This window comes from Puma concolor, chromosome C2, assembly GCF_028749965.1.
Source record: "Puma concolor isolate L17-30 chromosome C2, mPumCon1.1.hap2, whole genome shotgun sequence".
In the NCBI taxonomy this organism is placed as follows: Eukaryota; Metazoa; Chordata; class Mammalia; order Carnivora; family Felidae; genus Puma; species Puma concolor.
In genome coordinates, this window is record NC_141675.1 from 50,093,573 (window position 1) to 50,113,609 (window position 20,037).

At 39.8% G+C, this 20,037-nt stretch overlaps 1 protein-coding gene and 1 pseudogene across 8 annotated transcripts in view; one reads left to right on the forward strand and one right to left on the reverse strand.

The window, feature by feature from the left end:
• PLCH1 (phospholipase C eta 1) overlaps positions 1–20,037 on the reverse strand; it is a 221,855-nt gene that overhangs the window by 153,922 nt on the left and 47,896 nt on the right. Inside the window, exon 1 of one of the 8 annotated variants that reach the window (XM_086674571.1) lies at positions 6,328–6,828. The exons of the other annotated variants lie outside the window; for them this stretch is intronic. Coding sequence (XP_086530697.1) covers positions 6,328–6,370 — 43 coding nt within the window. The 5' untranslated portion in view covers positions 6,371–6,828. Of the gene's footprint in view, positions 1–6,327; positions 6,829–20,037 lie in introns of those variants that run through there. 8 annotated transcript variants of the gene reach the window in all.
• Positions 1,472–5,757, forward strand: LOC112849377 (small ribosomal subunit protein uS17 pseudogene; annotated as a pseudogene).

The window sequence follows — 20,037 nt, forward strand, 5'->3', positions numbered from 1 at the left end:
AACATGAGGGAAAAAAACTTAAAAATAAATTAAAAACCTTTGCATGATCTGGCTCCACCCTAAGCATTCTTACCCCACTGCTTTCCTACACCAAACCCTGTTTATCTGCCTCACAAGTCTTTTGTCTCTTAATCAATAAGTACTCACTTGCAAGTCTATTTACTCAAGGGAACAGCATATGCAGAAAGCAGAAGTTAAATTAAGAGGTCTTTATAGAAATGGTAATGCTTTTTGTTTTTCTTTTAAACAGAGAAGACAATCAATTGTTTCTTGCCTATTTATATTACCAACTCCAAGTAAGTAACAGTATGGCTAAGAAAGAGAACATGACTGACTGCAAGTCCAGGCTCCAAAGTCTGCTCACAGGATCAAATGTCAGCTCTACTAATTACAAAATTACAGTATGATCTAGGGCAAGTTATTTTTCTCTCTGTACCTGAGATTCATCATCCCAAAAGCTGAGATAACAACTATGGTCATCTCATTGAGTTCTGATGAACATTGCTAGTTGTCAAAATTACTTTTAGGTACTCAGTTTTTTCGAATGAATTTGATGCCATCATCTGGTATAGAAATCTCCAGAATCCAACCTTTTCTTCAGATACCATGTTCTGAACCAGTACCCTTAATTAAAATTAAGCAATTAAAAATTAAATTAGGTGATTACTTGCTCTGGTGAACATTTATATAGTCATAATAACATAATTTTATGCAGTCATAGTATGTAAACTTTGCTTATTGATATTAAACTTTTAAAATCAACCTATGATTGAAACATGGAAGGAGTAATGATGAGAAGTTAGAGAGACAAGTGAGAGAAAGGATGGGTAAAGGGAGTACTATGGTCACAGGTAGAGTATTTCCATTTGGCAGAGTAGGAAAAAAAGTTAACTGAATTGTTAAAGTTACAAAGATAGCCAACCAATAAGGTAACTGAAAGAGATGTGGGGATGCTACTAGTGGGCTAATACCTCATCTACCGTAGAAGAAAATCAATAGAGAATATCAAAAATTGAAAAATCGATAGGTAGTAGAGTAAGTACATCATATAGAGATATGAAAGGAACACTAAAACCCTACAAAAAGGATAGTAAGACTTAAAAGTAATTTATTTAGGAAAGAAGTGAAGAGGGCTAAGAGATAAAATCATACTTCTTGTACTAGTTCTTTTATACTACTGTGTTTAAGATTTTCAACTGCTCTTGGGGCACCTGGGTGGTTGCCAGTTGAGCGTCTGACTTCAGCTCAGGTCATGATCTCGCAGTTCATGAGTTCAAGCCCCGCACTGGGCTCTGTGCTGACAGCTCAGAGCCTGGAGCCTGCTTCAGATTCTGTGTCTCCCTCTCTCTGCCCCTTCCCCGCTGATGCTCTGTCTCTCTCTGTCTCTCAAAAATGAATAAACATTAAAAAATTTTTTGAAAGATTTTCAACTGTTCTTAAACATAAGAAAATGTAACTCTTTTCTCGGAAGATGGTGGACATTCAGATGGAGCGTGCCTACCAAAAACAGTCAACCACCTTTCAAAATAAGAGGAAAATCCTGCTTGGAGAAACTGGCAAGTAGAAGTTCCCGTGGTACTATAAAAACATGGGTCTGGGCTTCAAGACTCCCAAGGAGGCCACTGTGGGTACCTACACTGACAAGACATGCCCCTTTACTGGTAATGCCATCTGAGGGCAGATTCTGTCTGATGTGGTGACCAAGATGAAGATGCAGAGGGCCACCGTCATCCCCTGAGACTACCTCCACTACATCTGACAGTACAGCTGCTTTGAGAAACACAAGAACATGTCTGTGTACCTGTCCCCGATTCAGGGATGTTCAGAATAGTGACACTGTCACAGTGGGCGAGTGCTAGTCCTTGAGCAAGAGTGTGCACTTCAACATGCTCAAAGTCATGAAGGCCACTGGCACCAAGAAGCAATTCTAGAAATTCTGGGACTATACATCTGCCCACACCCCACACCCCCAAATAAAGTTATTTTCCCAGAAAAAGAAAGAAAGAAAGAAAGAAAGAAAGAAAGAAAGAAAGAAAGAAAGAAAGAAAGAAAGAAAGGTAACTGAAAAAAATCTATTCATAATACCAACTGAAACCACAAGAATAAACCTAACAAGACATGTAAACAAGCTACATGAAGAAAACTCTTAATCCTCATCGACGTGAAAAAAGACTTAAAATTTGGTGAGTCCTACTTTGTTCCTCAAAGGCAAAACTCAGTGTCTTAAAGTTGGTGATTCGCAGGGGCGCCTGGGTGGCGCAGTCGGTTAAGCGTCCGACTTCAGCCAGGTCACGATCTCGCGCTCCGTGAGTTCGAGCCCCGCGTCGGGCTCTGGGCTGATGGCTCAGAGCCTGGAGCCTGTTTCTGATTCTGTGTCTCCCTCTCTCTCTGCCCCTCCCCCATTCATGCTCTGTCTCTCTCTGTCCCAAAAATAAATAAAAACGTTGAAAAAAAAAAAAAAAAAAAAAGTTGGTGATTCTCCTCAGTTATTCCATAAATGCAATGCAATTCCAATTAAAAAAAAATCCTAACAGAATTACTTTGGGGACATTCCAGGCTATTTCTAAAATCATCTAGAACAAAAAAACACATGAAAAGAGAAAAAAATTTGAATGAGAACAATGATAAAGAACTTGCCCTACTAGATAGTTCAGAACTAGACTAATTGATCTATGGAACAGAATAAAGTACACAGTATCATAAGCTTTACCGTTTTTGTGAAATAGGGTAATCATAATTTTTAACAAAGTTAAATACCAAGAAATGATCACTGACCTCCCTACTCTAATGTTATATTTGAGCTGATTATGCAAGCTTCATGACAACATTCAAATCAATGTCTTGTAACCTAAAACAAAAGGTTGAGTTGGGGTTCTCTGAGCTTCCTGGGAAAACTATTTTCTGTTGTCTGTAAAAGAAATACAGGTACATAATCAGGCACAATACTAATAGACAAGAGGTCAGAAACTTGGAGCGGAAATGTTAAATTTCACATCAGGTAATATTACCTACTTGTAGCTAATATATTCCAATTGCAAGACAGTGATTGGATAAAATGTGGAAGGAAGAAGCAGGGTGAATTCTAGAGCAGCTTTGATCAGGGGCAAAGGACAGCAATGTAGACTTCAGAGTCCCGTGTTTTCTCATGAAAGATCTAAGCTAAGAAACTTGGGACCATTGTGTTCTCACCTATTTACTGCAAGAGCCTTCTGGTCTCCCTTGCTCTAGCTTCATCCCTCCCCTCAGTCTCTAAACTGTTGTCAGAGAGATCTTTCTGAAATTCAAATCAGATTAATCTCTCCCCAGCTTAAAACCTTCTCCTTTGGAGTGGGGGGTGAGGGAAGGAGGATAATGTTCAAATTTCTTAGCCTGGATTATGAGGTCTTTAGTATAACACCTGGCCCTGGCCTACTTCTTCATCTTCAATCCTTGCTTATCTACCAGATATAATCCTTCTTATTCTTCAAAGCTTAGTCAAATGTTTCAACCTCCAGAAATCCTTTGCTTACTTCTCTATGCTCAAGCTACCACTGGAATATATTCCTCTATTACAGTGCTACCATAATTACATTGATATAAGCATGTCTTTGCAATATACTATGAATTACTGAAAAAAAAGTTAATACTTTTATTCACTTTCATATCCCCTACCAGCATTTTGTACATAAAGCATTCAATACATCTTTGATTGTACCAATTAACTAGTAGCAGTTATGGATTCCAACAGAAACTCCCCTCCCTTGTACAAAGTAGTTTTCCCCTCCCTTGTACAAAGAATTCAAATGACATAAAGAGAGAAATCACAAGTATCTAAAATGCTTAGCATCTTCTAAAAGCAAAAATCTGTATGATTAAAAAGAGTAGGTCCAGCCATCATCATCTGGGAATAAGAGGGCTCAATTCCAGCCACAGATCTATTTCATGTCACAGAGGAAAATGTACAGCCTGGTTGTTTGGTTTTGTTTTTTCCTCCTTAAAAGAGTAAGATTGCTATGGTTTCTTCCTGCTCTAGAAATCTAGGACTCATTCCTACATTGACATCAGCATAAGGTATTCAATACACAGTGTGCACCCTGCTGTCATGTAGGTTATACTAAGCCAAAGGGAAAATTAGTGGCAGATGCTACCAAGGTTCTAGGTCAAAGTGTTTTTTATTTGCACTCCAGAACAAATAAAATTTCTCTTCAATTAAAGTAGATGAAATGTGCATTACCCTTATTTCTATATTTATGTCATTTTATATTTCTGTGGTCCTTCCATCTTCCAAATGCTTTCAGAGGCATTATACCAGTAATTCTTATAATAACCTTATGAAGTAAGAAGTAGTATTATCCCTAGTTGCTAAAAAGGAAGTTGGGGTTCATAGACATACAAGATTATAAAAACGCTTGCCTTATATGCCTAAAGCTTCTGCTGACTTCTGTTTTTATGTTGCAACTCAAGTATCTTACAGTATATTGAATGTAGTAAGAATCACTGAGATAACTTCCAACTCAGAGGCTTATTATGTTATACTAAATTTTGAGGCTAATAGTATTTCCTTAAGTATATGCATAAATACACACAATATAGGAGCAAGCATGAGTTTTACACTTAACACAGTTTTACCACTACAGATATGGCATCAAAACTCAGGTTTCTTCTCTCTGGTCTTTCTGGCTCTCAAAGAACATTTTTCAACCTTATATCCCCATCATTTGAAACAACTTCCACTAACATCGTTCAATAATAAATACAACTCAGGTTTGATGAAAATTAGAATCTACTAATTTTAACACACTATGAAAATGAATTGATCTCTTTAATCTAAGACATATCATTTAAAACTGTTCTGGAATTCAGAAGAAAGATTTCTTTAAAAATAGTCTTGCTATCCAGTAAGATTAATACCAAGATAGGCAGGCAGTAGAGAAAAATTTTTCACTCAGCAAAATGAATCATTAACCTGAATAATTGAAAATGTGTTAAGTAACAGATGAAATATATGCTCATGAAAAAAAATCTCTGGTAAGACCATATCTGTATGTGAAAATATCTACCCTGAAACAAGACACCTTAAATTCATCTACCTTAAAAGCTTATATATGACTAGAAAAACTCATTGCAAATGTCCATACTGTTTCATTTTAACTTTAATTCAGTCTTAAAGATCATTATATGGTCAAAGTAATGGAAGTCATTTTCATCATTACTTCCCTGATGTGCAAAGCAAGAGAAACTTGACAGTATGCTGTGCATTTCAACTTACTCCTATATTCAGCATACGAAAGAGTTGCCAAACATATTAAGACAAAACTCTAAATGGAAAATCCTTCTGACAAACTGCATGTTGAGTTAACCAAATCCCCAAACCCTAACCTATTTCTATATAAAAGATCCTTCCAAGGCTTAGAAAACTCGGTCATGCTCAGAAATCTCATCCATGATCTATATTTTGAATAAAAAGGAAGCATCAAGGCTGGTTACTGTGAACATGACACACTGAAGTTGATACCATGAACTAGCAACAATCTCAAGACAGGCTCTCAGCGCACTGGCATGATAAAGTCACATTTGAGTAGACACACATGAATAATCTGAAATCACAGACGAATTTCAGTTTGAAGACAAGTTTAGAAGACATTTCTTGACATGTCATTTATTCTGTCTGAACAGGCAGGAATATTTCTTATAATTCAAGAACAGTGTCCATCTATTTTAAATTTCTGATCTCCTAACTCACACTTTCAAATGTTTCTCTCATGCTACAGGAGCTGACAGACTCTAAGAACATGATACATGGATTCTGCCTCCATTTTATCTATGCTGAGTACTTATACCATGTCATTTTATAAAGCTAATTATTTTTACTATCCATGACCATCTTTAATTGATACAAATTGGGAATGATTCTGTCCAGATTATTGTAAAAAGTTAAAATACAGCTTTAGTCATTTTCAAACTGAATAAGACTTGGAATGTTAAAATTAAAACTCACTATTCCTAAGTGTCAGACACATAAAATTTTTAAGCACATCTATATCCTTGACTTGTAACCTAAGAATACAAATGATTTTGTCACTGACCACTTTATTACAATGTACTCCCAATTCATCAGCATGCAAATTCTACTGTTACAAAAAGTACACATTGGCAAGAAAAAAACACTTTGCCTGATCAAAAATACTTTACCTTTTCATCTCATATCGAAATAGAATACCTCAAATATGTTGTCAAGAGTTCAAATAAATATTTAAACTTAATTAAACATAAGATAAAATAAGAAATATTTACCATCTTTTACTAGGACTATTACACTTACCTTAAAATTAGTAGTATGACTCTTACCTTTTTCTGGACTCAAGTTTTTATACACTTCAAGGTCTGCCATTAAATTTAATATTGTTATACATTATTGGCAAGAGCAGTAAAATTTCTCTCTAAAGGCAAAGCCTTTTTCTGATACACATCTCCAAAAAGGAAAAGAAAAAAAAAAAAAGGCAAAGAAATCCTCAGCAGCCCCAGGAACTTGGCTCATTCTGCCCTTTATGGCATGAGGAGATCTTCACAATCCAGGCTTTACAGTGTGGAGAAAATAAATCCATGAGATATGATTATAGAACTTTGTCCCAAACTGAAAAGCACAGCCAGCTAAGAACACTGGAAGCATCTGCTCAGGGCTGCCGCTATTGTGGGAATGCAGGCGCTGTGGCTACTTTGGGTATGAGACATGCATGCTTAGTGCAGGGCTTAAAACCCTCCAGGCATTATGCACATTTAATGTCTGGGAAGTGTAGGTCTTTAACCATCAAAGAAACCCTCCTCACCTACAGAGGCCATTGAGAAACACTGATTACCATGGTAGTGACGCAGGCTGAATGCAGAAAATGAACATGCACACACACAGAGAAACACACAGAAGCACACACACAGACACGCACACTCTCGGAAGCAAACATCACTCCATTGGAGGCAAAAACAAGCCATTAAAAAATAAGCTATCTGTGGTCCTCTACACTGTACACTACTTTGTGCCAGTCAGGGTGAGCACATATTATTGACAGCATTGAAGCTTTTCCTTGATTTTTGTCCTTATTCCACACACAAACGTAGCAATGATTATAGAAAAGACTGGAATGTTTCCAACTTAGATTGAACGAGGTGACAGTTTCAAAATACTTGGCAGTAAAGGCTACTTCTCAGGTAAAAATCACATGCCTGTGGGTAAGGGAAGTAGCAAGAATGGGTCTGAGAAAGCCAGTTTTTAGTGAATGAACAAGCATATTATCAAAGTACAATTTTCCCTAAAATATACATAAGAATTACTTGTATGTTTTAATCAACTTCTTCACAGAGATAGGTAGACAGACAGACAAAACAGGCAGGCAGGTCTTTCACAAAGCAATTTACTGTAGTCTTGCATTTAAAAGCTCTAACTAGGTCTCTCCATCCTGAGCATTAACTCCCTTACTCCAGGATTCTCTACTATCAGGGCCCCTTGCCATTTTCTTCTCTCCAGCTTCAGCTGTGCCCCTGAGACTCCCGTTACCACCCATTCTGTACATGCCAGCATCAACCCCTCTACTCCACTCCCATTAGGACCACATAGCCCAGATCACTAACCCATCCCTCTCCTCAGAGGCATCAAGCTCTACTCCATTCCTATTCACCTGTTTCCCAACTGAATTGCCCCTCACCCAATTTGCAAACCCCACTGTTTACTCTTAAACACTCTGAGAAATCTGAATGTCAAAGATGTATGTGCAAGTACAAATAATTAGGAGATCCTTCTTGCAAGATTGCATCTGATATACACAGAAAGAGAGAGAGAGAGAGAGAGAGAGAGAGAGAGAGAGAGAGAGACATATACACCTACCCAAAATAGCAGTTAAGAGTCTAGGAGCCCATCTGCCTGGGTTCAAATCCTGACTCTGCCACCAACCATCTGTGTGACCATGGGCAAGTTATTTAAATGGTCTGCTCCTCGATTTCTTTATTTGCGCAATAGGCATAATAATAGTTCCCATTTCAAATGTTATTGCAGGAATTTAATACACATAAAGTGCTTAGAATCAATTATTTTATATTATGATGATTATTATCATACTATGGTTATTAGTCTTGAAATCCTTTACATCAACACAGAAATGCAGTGGGGTTCATTGGTTAGTCTTAATGAACCAGTACTTTGAAAGTAGAGTGGTACCCCCAAATTTGAGGTATCTCAGAAATTCCCACTCCTGTTAAATTCAAACATTTAATACTACCAGATAATCTTATACAAAAAGACAATAGTGTTCCCATAACACAAAATTTGTGCAAAGTGATGGGTTTCTAATTCCTGTGACTTACCAGAACCAAAGCCACCTGAAAAGCAAAAGGCATCTTTCGGTCAATCTCTCACTGCGTCCAGGAAAGAGATGGAGGCCAAAGTGCTCCCAAGGGAGGCTGGGAAAAATCTCCCTCACTCTCCCTTCCAAAGATTCCCCACCACAATCTTGTGATGCTAACACAAGGTAGGGTCAGGAGAGAGGAAGGGGGCAAACTGCTCCTCCCCCTCCTCATCCATAGGGAGTTTTCTCCCAATAGGTTCTTCATGCTTCTGGCCCTCTAGCCCTCAAAGCTCCCCAGGCTCCTCCCTAGAAAGGCTCAAACATGAAGCCCACCACCACAGGGATGGGCAGTGCCTCAGGTTTATCCTGAATGGGATGGTGAGCACTCAGCAGCTCCACAGAGCAGATGGGAGCTTTTAGAAAACAGGCATGGCCCATGAGTATGCATTTGACCACCAAGGAAAACTCAAGGATTTTTTAGAGTTCAGAAATATCTACACCTTATTAAATATCCAATTCTTCAGCAGCAGCAAATAATTCTCTATGCAGCCCATTTGAAAGACTCCTTTGAAACACCTATTCTAGCGTTGGCAGAGACACTGGATGACTAACACATTGCCCCCTAGTTACTTCCCAGAGTTCTCCCAGCAGAAGGTCATGTATAAAGTCGAGGTCAACAGGCTTTAAGGGGTGGTGATGCTTCCTTTGACTGGGTCACCCAACAACCATACAGCTTTAGAATTTTTAACTTCTTACCTGAAATTCTCATTTGAAAAGACTGGGCATTTTCCAGATTAGTTCCAGCACAGTAGTTGGCATACAAAATAGGTACCTCATTAGATGTCTCCAATTTCTAATCATTAGACCTAATAGGAAATTCTCTTCCACCAATCAAGTGAAAAAGAAAAGTGTCTCCGAGTTCAGCTTCTCAATTTACAATGAGTGAACGACTTTAAGCCCCATCTGACGACATTTTCCTCACCTTTCACACCTGAGTTCTACTTCAGATTTCTTATAGAAACATCACAGAGTAACAGGCTACAGCATGGGCTTCAGAGTCAGATGGAGGAAAATCTGAGTCCCAGCTTTCATGACCTTGCGGAGTTACGGGTGGGGTGGCCAGGTAAAACAGAACACCTAGTTAAATTCAAATTTTGGATAAACAACAAAAAATTTTTTAGTATAAGTATGTCCCATGCAAAATTTCCTATATTTTTATTTGTTAAATCTGACAACCCAACTGAGGGGGCCTGAGACTAAAATATCCTCATGTGGAGCCTGTAGCACCCACCTCATAGGGTATTTCTGAAGGGTAAATGAGCTAGTATAGGCCAAGAGCCAACTCCCCGTACTTGGACAAATAAGTATGCAATATCCAGAAGTTAAGTGAATGGCCACTCCAATCACTGGGTGGATATAACTTTATTTAATTAAGTCACATGCTAAAGAGGTTGTACACTATACTGTCTCCACACACACCTCAATCTCACCAGCCACATAATTCCAAATTGAGACCAACTCAGGGCAAAAGCATGGCATATATCTCTGCCTCAAGACTCCCAAGTCCAATTAGACAGCCTACTGACACCAAACATGGGAGCCACATCACTTCGTGAGGCCATTATTATAAAAGCTACCATTTACCAAACACCATAAACATTACCTTCTCTAATCTTCATGAAAATTCTGCAAGGAGATCTATTAGTATTCTTATTTTAAATTTAGGTAAGGAGACAGATTCAAGTTGGACAAGATGCCCAAGATCATACAGCTGTGCTAGAACCAGAATTCGAACCCAAGCTAACTCTAGGTCAGGCCCTGTCCACCGGCTCCATGTTTCAGGCCAGATGAAAACCATCTAAAGATTTCAGGCCTAAGTTCAGAATTCTTCACTCTCCCAATTAGAGAATGTTCCTCATTGTCAGAAGCTGTTAGGGCCTCTGGCTTAGGAACACAGAGATGCTTAGTAAGTAAAATCATCTGGAAAACCATCATTTCAAATTAGCCATGCAATTTTTTATGTTTTTTAAGTTTTATGTGCATTCAAAGTAGTACAAAAGCAAGTGGAACTCAGTGGTAACTTCACAGTGAAAGAGCCTCTGGGTGGTACCGAGCCACATCCTTGCACAGAACCTGTCCTTTACTCTCAAAGCACCTAGGTAACTTAGCGAAGGGTAGATTTCACAGGAACTTTCACACACTGCTGATAAACCGTAAATTAAGAGCATATATTTTGGGGCGCCTGGGTGGCTCAATCGGTTGGGCGTCCGACTTCAGCCAGGTCACGATCTCGCGGTCCATGAGTTCGAGCCCCGCGTCGGGCTCTGGGCTGATGGCTGAGAGCCTGGAGCCTGTTTCCGATTCTGTGTCTCCCTCTCTCTCTGCCCCTCCCCCGTTCATGCTCTGTCTCTCTCTGTCCCAAAAATAAAATAAATGTTGAAAAAAAAAATTAAAAAAAAGAAAAAAGATACAAACTAAATATACGATTTTTATTATGTAAAACGTGTATATAAACACAGAATGGAGGACTAGAAAAATATATGAAAAAGATTAAGAATGATATCTCTAGGTATTTTTATTTTCTTCTGAAGTTTAACTATATTTTAATATTTTAGAACTAGCACTTACTTCTTTTGTTCAGGAAACAAAACGACATTTTTTAGAGTACAGCCAGTTTAGTAATACTCAACTAGGGAAGAAGTAATCCCTTCCCACTGGTGTATTGAAACAATGAAGAAATGTCTTTGAGAATTACTGACATTTATGGAGCACTGACTACATTTCAGACACTGCTCCTAGCATTGCACATGCCTTATTTCATCCTTACAATGCCTGTACAAGTGAATTAAGTATAATCCTTTCTCTAGTTTCAGATGTGGAAACTGAGGCAGAGAGAAGTCAAGTCACTTCCCTGAGCTGGCCCAGCAAATGAGTCATAGACCTGAGATCTGAATCCCCCACAGCCTGTATTCAGGACCAATGCTCTTCACCACATAAGGCAGTACAGAGATCCTGCGATCTATTTTTTCATCTGAAAGCCTTGTACAGCAGCACATAGAACTATTAGAGCTTAATTCCTTTTATGAAATCTCACTGTGCGCTCAACTACACAGGGAGCCCCAAATCCTCAATATAATGTAGCAAAATCACCCATATAACTACACAAACAGATGAAACCCCAACAAGAATCCTACACATACATACAAATTCAAAGAGCTAGATTTCAGGATACCCCCAAATGGATGCTCCAGGGAGATCCATGCTACCAGGATGAGCGAGCACATTTGCTTCGGTAAGTCAGGGGGATCCTCCACTGCGGCATTATTCTGCCCGAGCCTCCCTTCTTCACCCCAAGCTGCTTCAGGTCATTCTGGGGACACTGGGCACCAGTCCTTCAACAAAATCCCCTGACCACTCCAGACCATCTGTACTTACTAGCTCTCTTAGGCAATACCTGGCTCTCAAGTAGGGGCAGCGCCATCCAATTAGTGGGTCTATGCAAATCACAGACATCTAAGAAGAGCAGCTAACTGAAGGGTAGAGACCTTTGCCCCTGAGGGTCTATTAATCTATGGGATAGCACTGGAAATCTGCTCTTGGTTTATATTTACAATGGACTCAACTAAGGAAAGCTGCTGCAGTCATTGCAGATTTGAAGTTACATGGATTAAAAAGAGTAGGGCTCCTATATCCACTCAAACCAGCACAGCACACACCCATGACCTATTCATCACCAATGCATTTAAGGAGATCACTATTATATGAAGCTCAGAAACTCCTGTCAGGACTATCCCAGAAAACTGCTAGAGCTTTTGCACCAAGTGCCATGGAACAAAATGGAATGTTACCATGAGTTCATCGTCAAAGAAAAAGTTAAGGTGCTCCACAAAGGGGTATGTAATGTCCTTAAACGCTCAGTGGCGGTAATCATGATAACCTTGCCACTCCTGTGTGGTGCTTTCCATTCTATCCCTTACAAAGCCCTTTAAGGAACAGATGCCTCAGTGAACCTGACAACTATATGAAGTGGGAGAGGCACCAGGATCATCTTGCCTTACAGATGTGGAAGCTGAGCCTCAGAGACTCTTCATGACTTGCCCAAGATCACAAAAGTAACAGCAGGGTGGGAGGGAATACCTGAAACTGGACTTTCTAATCCAAACACAGGGTTCTTCCATATCATGTATACACCCTTAACATTACTGCCAGCAAGAAATAACTGCTAGACAATAGAGTATAACCAAGAACTGTAAACCCAGTGCACTACAAAAATGTCATCTGAGAGCCGAGGAAGATCTGGAGGAACATAGGTTTCTATCCAATGACTGTTAAACTATGCTAAGAATGGCAGAAACAAGGATTCTATTTAGGCAGCAGGCTTACCACGGCTGTTTATTCATCACTGGAGACAGAGAACTACGTATTCTAATGATATGGAACATGTCCTATAGATCACACATGCTTGTCAAATAAACCAGTTTGGATTTCTCCTTCATTAAATACCTGATGTGCATCAGTGGGCAGTAATTGCTACACATTTTTAAACGTCTGAATCCCAAAACAAACTAAGTATTACCCATATTTAATATTGCTATGTTCCACAGGACAGAGATGAGCCACCCTTTGGCCCCACTGCCTCTTTGAAATGATGTTTCCTTGATGATTTATTGATCTCTCTCTCAAGACTCTTGGCGTTAAAATTAACATTCTCATTTTTTTGAAAGATGACTATTGGTCATGTCACTTTAAATTTTATAGGTTAGCATAAAAATTTACAGGCACATCACTATCAGTTTCATGAAGATGTCAATATAATTCAAAATAAAATCCTTGGTAGGCTCAGAGCTTGATTTCAGTTTGAGCTACCCACAAATAACTGAGACCTCACGAGCAAGTTTTTGTACACAGGCCCTGTAAGAAACCCAGGAGCTTGCAGCCAGTGAACACTTAAGGCACTTGAAATGGTTTTGGTAGAGACATGGAAAATGTGAAAACTCAACTGACATTTGAGTTTCATGAATTCATATCTAGATATAAATAAAGGTACCTAGACTTTATAAAGTCAGCATCAATTGTTTAGATATCTACCATCAGTTCTGATCAGTGTTAATTATAACATCAAGAGAGGGGAATTAACCAGAGATAGGTAGGCACATGGGAATCTCTAATAGTTGTTGACAGTGACATATATTAAAACAAGTATCTTCTCTTGGGGCTGAAGCTTTAATTAAATTCTCAAAACTTAAGTAGTGACACATTCAAACTCCCCCACAGCACTCAGGAGACATGTGTATCATTGAACAGAGAAGCCCCTTTACCTCCCCCCTTGGGAGGAGAGACTGGACAGATGGAGTGTAAGAGTCCAGAATTAACCCGAGGTACTTGTACTCCCCAGCACTCCAGCCAAAGCAGGACCATTTGCTTAAATAATAACCATGCTTGTGCCTATCTGATATTTATTAGAGGACGTTTTACATGCCTTAATCTGACATCTCTGAGTTTAATAAAAAGTAAATGATATTATCTGCCCAGGCATTGCTTGGCTTACAGTCAAAGAGGGATTATAATATGTGCATTCAAATGGGAGGCACACGTGGTCATCATAATGCAAACCCCCTTATCCGTTAATACTGAACCCCAGAACACTACCTATACAGCTTGGTCCCATGAGGAGTGCAAACACAAAGATAACCATAGGAGAAAGGAGTGAGGGAAAGGGGAGAAGGAGATTCTAGATTATTAAATGACCTCCCTCTAAGCAAAGCTCTTCTGAGTACAGAGTGGAGAGCAACTCATATCCCTGAATGCAGTCAGTAGTCCCAACAGCTCAGGACAAACAGACAGCAGCCACATCTCTGGAAAGTGTCATAGGCCACCCAAAGCCAAGGCCTGGTTAAGGAAGGACAAAACTGCAAGGTTCATTCTGCACAGCCAGCTGACCCCAGCCCCAGCCTGTTTCAGAGCTGTTTTTGCCTCTGTGCAGCTGACCAGAGACGCTCTTGAGAACAGGAAGCAGGTTCCAGGGAGAACTGAATGGCCATAAGCACCCTAAAGGACAGGAAGAAGATGCACTCCTCTGAAACTCTAATCCCATAGTGTCTGGGAAGGATATTTTAACAACAAAATATGACCTTCAGGGCAAGGATGACCTTAAAAGACCGAGGCAGAGAGACCCCGGCCCTCTTTCTGGAAGAAAACCAAGGAAAAGGATTGTACTGACTTCTCTGGTAACAATTTTCAATATGTCACAATGCAAACATTATCACAACAGTCTAAATTCCTAACCTAAATTACTCTACAGAATTGAAAAGTCGACCCCTTTGTTGCTTTCTTGATGAGACAGAATATGGTCATCCTCCACACCTTCAACAGTGCATTTCCCACGTATTCCTTTCCAGTCTCTCTTCCCTGGGTCAAGTAATGTCATTTCTTCAGCCTTTCTTTCTTCTTCTATTATTTCCCCCAACAACAATCCTGGCTTATTGATCTTTTTTTCTGCCTAATAGCCATCCTATGTAGGTGGGACATAGCCACAGGGAGGACTACAACATAAACTCCGAAAAAAGGAACAGCAAATTTCCTGTCTACAGATGCACTCCCGGGGCCTACAGTGCGTCAGGCCAGTTGTGGGCACCAAGGAGGTCTGAGAGCAGGGAGACCGACCTGAACACAGAAGCTCAGATTCCAGAAAGCTGTCCAACTGCCAGGAAGACTCTGGGAATAAAGCAGGACCTCAGACCCCAAAGGATGATGGAAGGAATCCAAAACTGGGGAGCATGAAGAAAACCAGTTACTGCGATAGGAGTATATGTTAAGGCTGAATGAGGGAACGACCACAGGAAGTCTTTTCTCTGTAAATCTGAGAGAAGATGAAGATGGAAACTACTCATGGGCTGTTCCCTTGACACAAAAATTATTATCAACTTATTAAAGTTTCCCAAATGGCCTTCTAGTAAACACACTAGCCCAGAGATCTAGGATGAGAGAGAGAAACAGCCTATGGTACCAAAAGAAGGTAGAGATCCTCAGGAGAAAAGGAGAAAGGGAGTTCCAAACCGAAAGAAACTAAGCACAGTGGAGCAAGAGTTAGGGGCACGGAGTAGTCGAAAACTATGTGACAGCTATCAGATATGGAATCAAAACGACACAAGTTCAAATCTTGTTCCCACCAGCTAGCTCAGCAACCTGAGCCAAATTATTTTAAATTCCCCTAAGCCTCAGTTTCCGTGTCTACAACAGTACCTACGGTATCAGATTCAGAAGTTCCTGGCCCAGTATAAAAGTCCTCTAAGCAGGACCAGCTACATAATCTCTGGGTCCAGTACAAACTGAAAACATGGGCCTTTGTTCAAAAATAAAGAATTTTAACAGGGCACCTGGGTGGCTCAGTTGGTTAAGCCACCGACTCTTGGTTTCAGCTCAGGTCATGATCTTCACAGTTCGTGAGTTCAAGTCCCGTGTCAGGCTATGCGCCAGCAGTATAGATCCTGCTTGGGATCTTCTCTCTCCCTCTCTCTGCCCCTCCCCTGCTCGTGCGCTCTCTCTCTTTCTCTCTCTCTCTCTCTCTCTCTCAAAATAAATAAATAAACTTATTTTTTTTAACGTTTATTTATTTTTGAAACAGAGAGAGACAGAGCATGAACGGGGGAGGGGCAGAGAGAGAGGGAGACACAGAACCGGAAGCAGGCTCCAGGCTCCGAGCCATCAGCCCAGAGCCGGACGCAGGGCTCAAACTTACGGACCGCGAGATCGTGACCTGAGTTGAAGTCGGACGCTTAACCTACTGGGCCACCCAGGCGCCCCAATAAACTTAATTTAAAAAAAAATAAAGAATTTCAAGATGGCAATGGTAAAGCATTAAAGCAAGTACCCGTCACACACACCTCGGGCCAGCCCAACCCTGAGAACTTAGTTGTTGTTGTTGTTGTTGTTGTTGTTTTAAGACTTTTTGTTAAATGTTTTATTTACTTTTGTGAGTGCACAAGCAGGGGAGGGGCAGAGAGAGAGTGACGGACAGAAGATCCAAAGTGGGCTCTGCACTGACAGCAGCAAGCTGTATATGGAGCTTGAACTCACAAACCGTGACATCATGACCCGAGCCGAAGTCTGTGTCACTCAACGAACTGAGCCACTCAGGTGCCCCATTTAGTAGTTTTTATGATGCCATAGCATTTTCTCTATGTTTGTTAGTGTCCTTCCCCAGGTCTGTTTCCCTATAGAGATCAGATTTAAAAAAAAAAAAAAAAAAAAACTTTCAAAAATAAAGGACCTAAAAAAACATTTAAAGGGCCTTACCAATTTTAAATTAACTTAAATTGATAATCGTGCCATGATTATAAAAGGTAATATCCCCATTCTTAGGACATATATACTGAGGTATTTAGGGGCAGACCATGAGGTGTGGAACTTATTTTCAAATTATTCATAAAAAATAATTTGTGTGTGTGTGTATGTGTGTAGAGAGTGAGTGTACAAGTTTGTAATGATAAAGCAAATGGTGTTAAAGTTAACAGTAAGTAGGGCACCTGGGTGGCTCAGTCGGTTAAGAGTCCAACTTCAGCTCAGGTCATGATCTCACGGTTTGTGAGTTCATGCCCTGTGTCAGGCTCTGTGCTGACAGCTCAGAGCCTGGAGCCTGCTGCAGATTCTGTGTCTCCCTCTTTCTCTGGCCCTTGCCCACTCATACTCTGTCTCTGTCTCTCTCTCTCAAAAATAAATATTTTTTTAAAAATTAAAAAGCAAGTTATCAGTAAGTAAATCTGGGTAAACACAAATGAAGTTTCTTTGTTGTATTCTTATTCTTGCAACCTCAATTCTTGAGGAGCCAATTACTTCCAAAGAAAAAGCTTCCATAACATAAAGTTCCCACGTGAGCTTGGGGGGCGTGGAGACGGAGGAAGAGAGCAACAGCAAAGGAGAGGCAAGGCTGTAAGCTCTATACAGACAGGGGCCATTTCAACTTTGTTAACGGCAGAATTCCAGCATAGAACTTAGGTCAACAAACATTTAAGGCAGGAAGCAGAAAGGAAGCAACATCCTGTGCTCAAACTAGCTTGGGGAATAAGGACCCGGGGCAAGGACAGATGGTTGATAGTTATACCAGCACTTGGGAACCAGCAAGCTGCCTCCATTTAGCATGAGACCAAGAATCGTGTGAATATGGGCGAACAGTAGCACATGGTGTGTACCACCCCCTGCACCACACTGAACAGGGCCTCAGTTCTTATCACTTGCTAATAGTTCAGGCAAACTCATCTTAGGCCCACCATTTGACCTTCCCAGGCTTCAGGATCCTCACTGACAGAATGTGGGAGATTACGAGTGCATTCACTTACGGGGCATCTCCCATATGCCAGGCCCTAAAGTCACATTCCCTGTTCTCTACAGCTTTCATTCTAGAAGGATCTCACAAACTGGATGCAGATTTTCTCGAGATCCTTGTGGCCTTTTCCAGCCCTGAAAATTCCACACAAAAACTATGGGGCTTTTTACTTAAAAAATAGCACCAATATTATGGTATAACCACTCTCTGAAGTAGTCATAGAAAATGGAAAAAAAAAAAAATAGGGGCGCCTGGGTGGCTCAGTCAGTTAAGCATCTGACTTTAGTTCAGGTCATGATCTCAGTTTGTGGGTGCGAGCCCCATGTCGGGCTCTGTGCTGACAGCTTAGAGCCTAGAGCCTGCTTCAGATTCTGTGTCTCCCTCTCTGCCCCTCCCCCACTCATACCCTGTCTCTCAAAAATGAATAAACATTAAAAAAAAAAAAGAAAGAAAATGCATACTCTCCTAAAGGTGAAAATATATTCAAGTGGCCTATGTTTAACTTTTTTAAATTTATTTTTATTTTAGAAAGAGAGAGAGTCAGAGGAAAGAGAGAGAGAGAGAGAGAGAGAGAGAGAGAGAGAGAATCCTAAGCAGGCTCAGAGCACAGCCTGACGTGGGGTTTGATCCCAAGACCCTGGGATCATGACCTGAGCCGAAATCAAGAGTTGGATGCTCAACCAACTGAGCCACCCAGGAGCCCCTATGGTTAACTTTTTTTTTTTTTAATCTACATACACATGGGCAGTGAAATGCTTGAGAACATACACAATTAAGCCTTCTACCAATAATCAAGTTGATTTTTAGCTACCAAAATTCTTGTTCCTTAACAAGGTATACAAATAATAAGAATTTCAAAAATTTAATAAAGCTCTGTGGCTAGAAAAAAAACATTATAAAAGATAGAAATACTTTTTAAAGCAATAAATTTAGCAATGAGAAAAATAACTGTAAAGTGTAGAATAATAATTAGTATTAAAATTAAAACATCCGAAGTGTTTTAATTTTCTGCTTCATTAGTCCTCCTCATTCACAGTCAACTGGCATAAAAATGGTTACAAAGGCTAATTTTGTTAAAGACCTTGGAGAAAAGAGGAAAGAATTGCTCCTTCATGAATACTAAAGATGATAAAATAGGAAACCAATGACATTTTATCACTTTATAGAAATTAATCTAATTTAAAAATAATTTAGTACTATGTTTTATGCAGAACTTGTTATGTATCCAAGAAAAAAATTTATAATATTAGTATCATGGTACCTACAGTTGCCAGATATTAAACATCTGCACTGATTTATATAATTTAGGACAAATGGTAAGGGACAAGAGATCAAAAATATAATTAAAGATTCAAAATAAGAGGCATATGAAAATAGTATTTCCCAGATGGATTCTCAGGAGCTAAAGTGGGAGCACAGATCTATGAAAGTTGGTCTCAAACACAGGCTGCAAGTTGAGATGCCAAGTATTTGTCCTTCAAAAACCATCCTCAAGGACGCTGACGTAATTCACAAAGATCTGGACACTCTATTATTTTTTGGTAGATGCAAAGAGGGACCACTTTAACAAGTTAACTTCTACAACTAAAGGCTATTCTTCTACAGTTTTACAGAGCGGCAGCTTTAAAAGCTTTATCCTTAGAAATGAAAAATGTTCTAAATGTCCTTTGGATTCATGGAGTCAACACTTTACCAGATAGTAAATTACCAGATAGTGAAATCATTACTTGATCCAAATGCTACATGGATTATATTACTCTATTTGTAAAGTTCAGCACCTGGCTCCCCACAGAGAGTTAATAATCATTTATTAGCTACGAAGACAGATACAAAAGTCACTTGGATGCCACCAGGTGGGGAGAGCCCTGTCTCATGGAACCCTGCTGCCCTCGATGAAGGGCCAAACAGGGCCAATGCCCAGAACTTTCTGCCCTGTTGTTGCATCTCTGCAATGAATATCTTCTTAGTCACCTGGCTAATACACAGAGGCTTTGAAATGCTTTCAGGTAAAATTCCTTTTATGTCACAATATTCCAATGCTGTAAAGAGCTAACCATTTCCCATAACCAGAAAGTGAAGAGATTTACAAGAGGTATCCTGCAGAAAATCCATATAGCATTTCGTAATACTTAGCTCAGATCATAAAGACCAGTTGAACTGCATTAGCAGAAGGTTGGCATTTAGAATTAACTCTGCCAATAGCTGGTTGGTATGAATATGAACCAGTCACCTTCTTATCTATTAAAAAAAGAGCGGTTTTAGTGAGAGATTTATAACAGATTACTTTGAAATATGATAAAAACTAAGGACTGTGTTCATAGAAGGATGCACAAATGTATACATATATACATAGCGTGCTTTGAATAATGTTCAATGATTTCACTAATGTCCTGAATCCCAGTC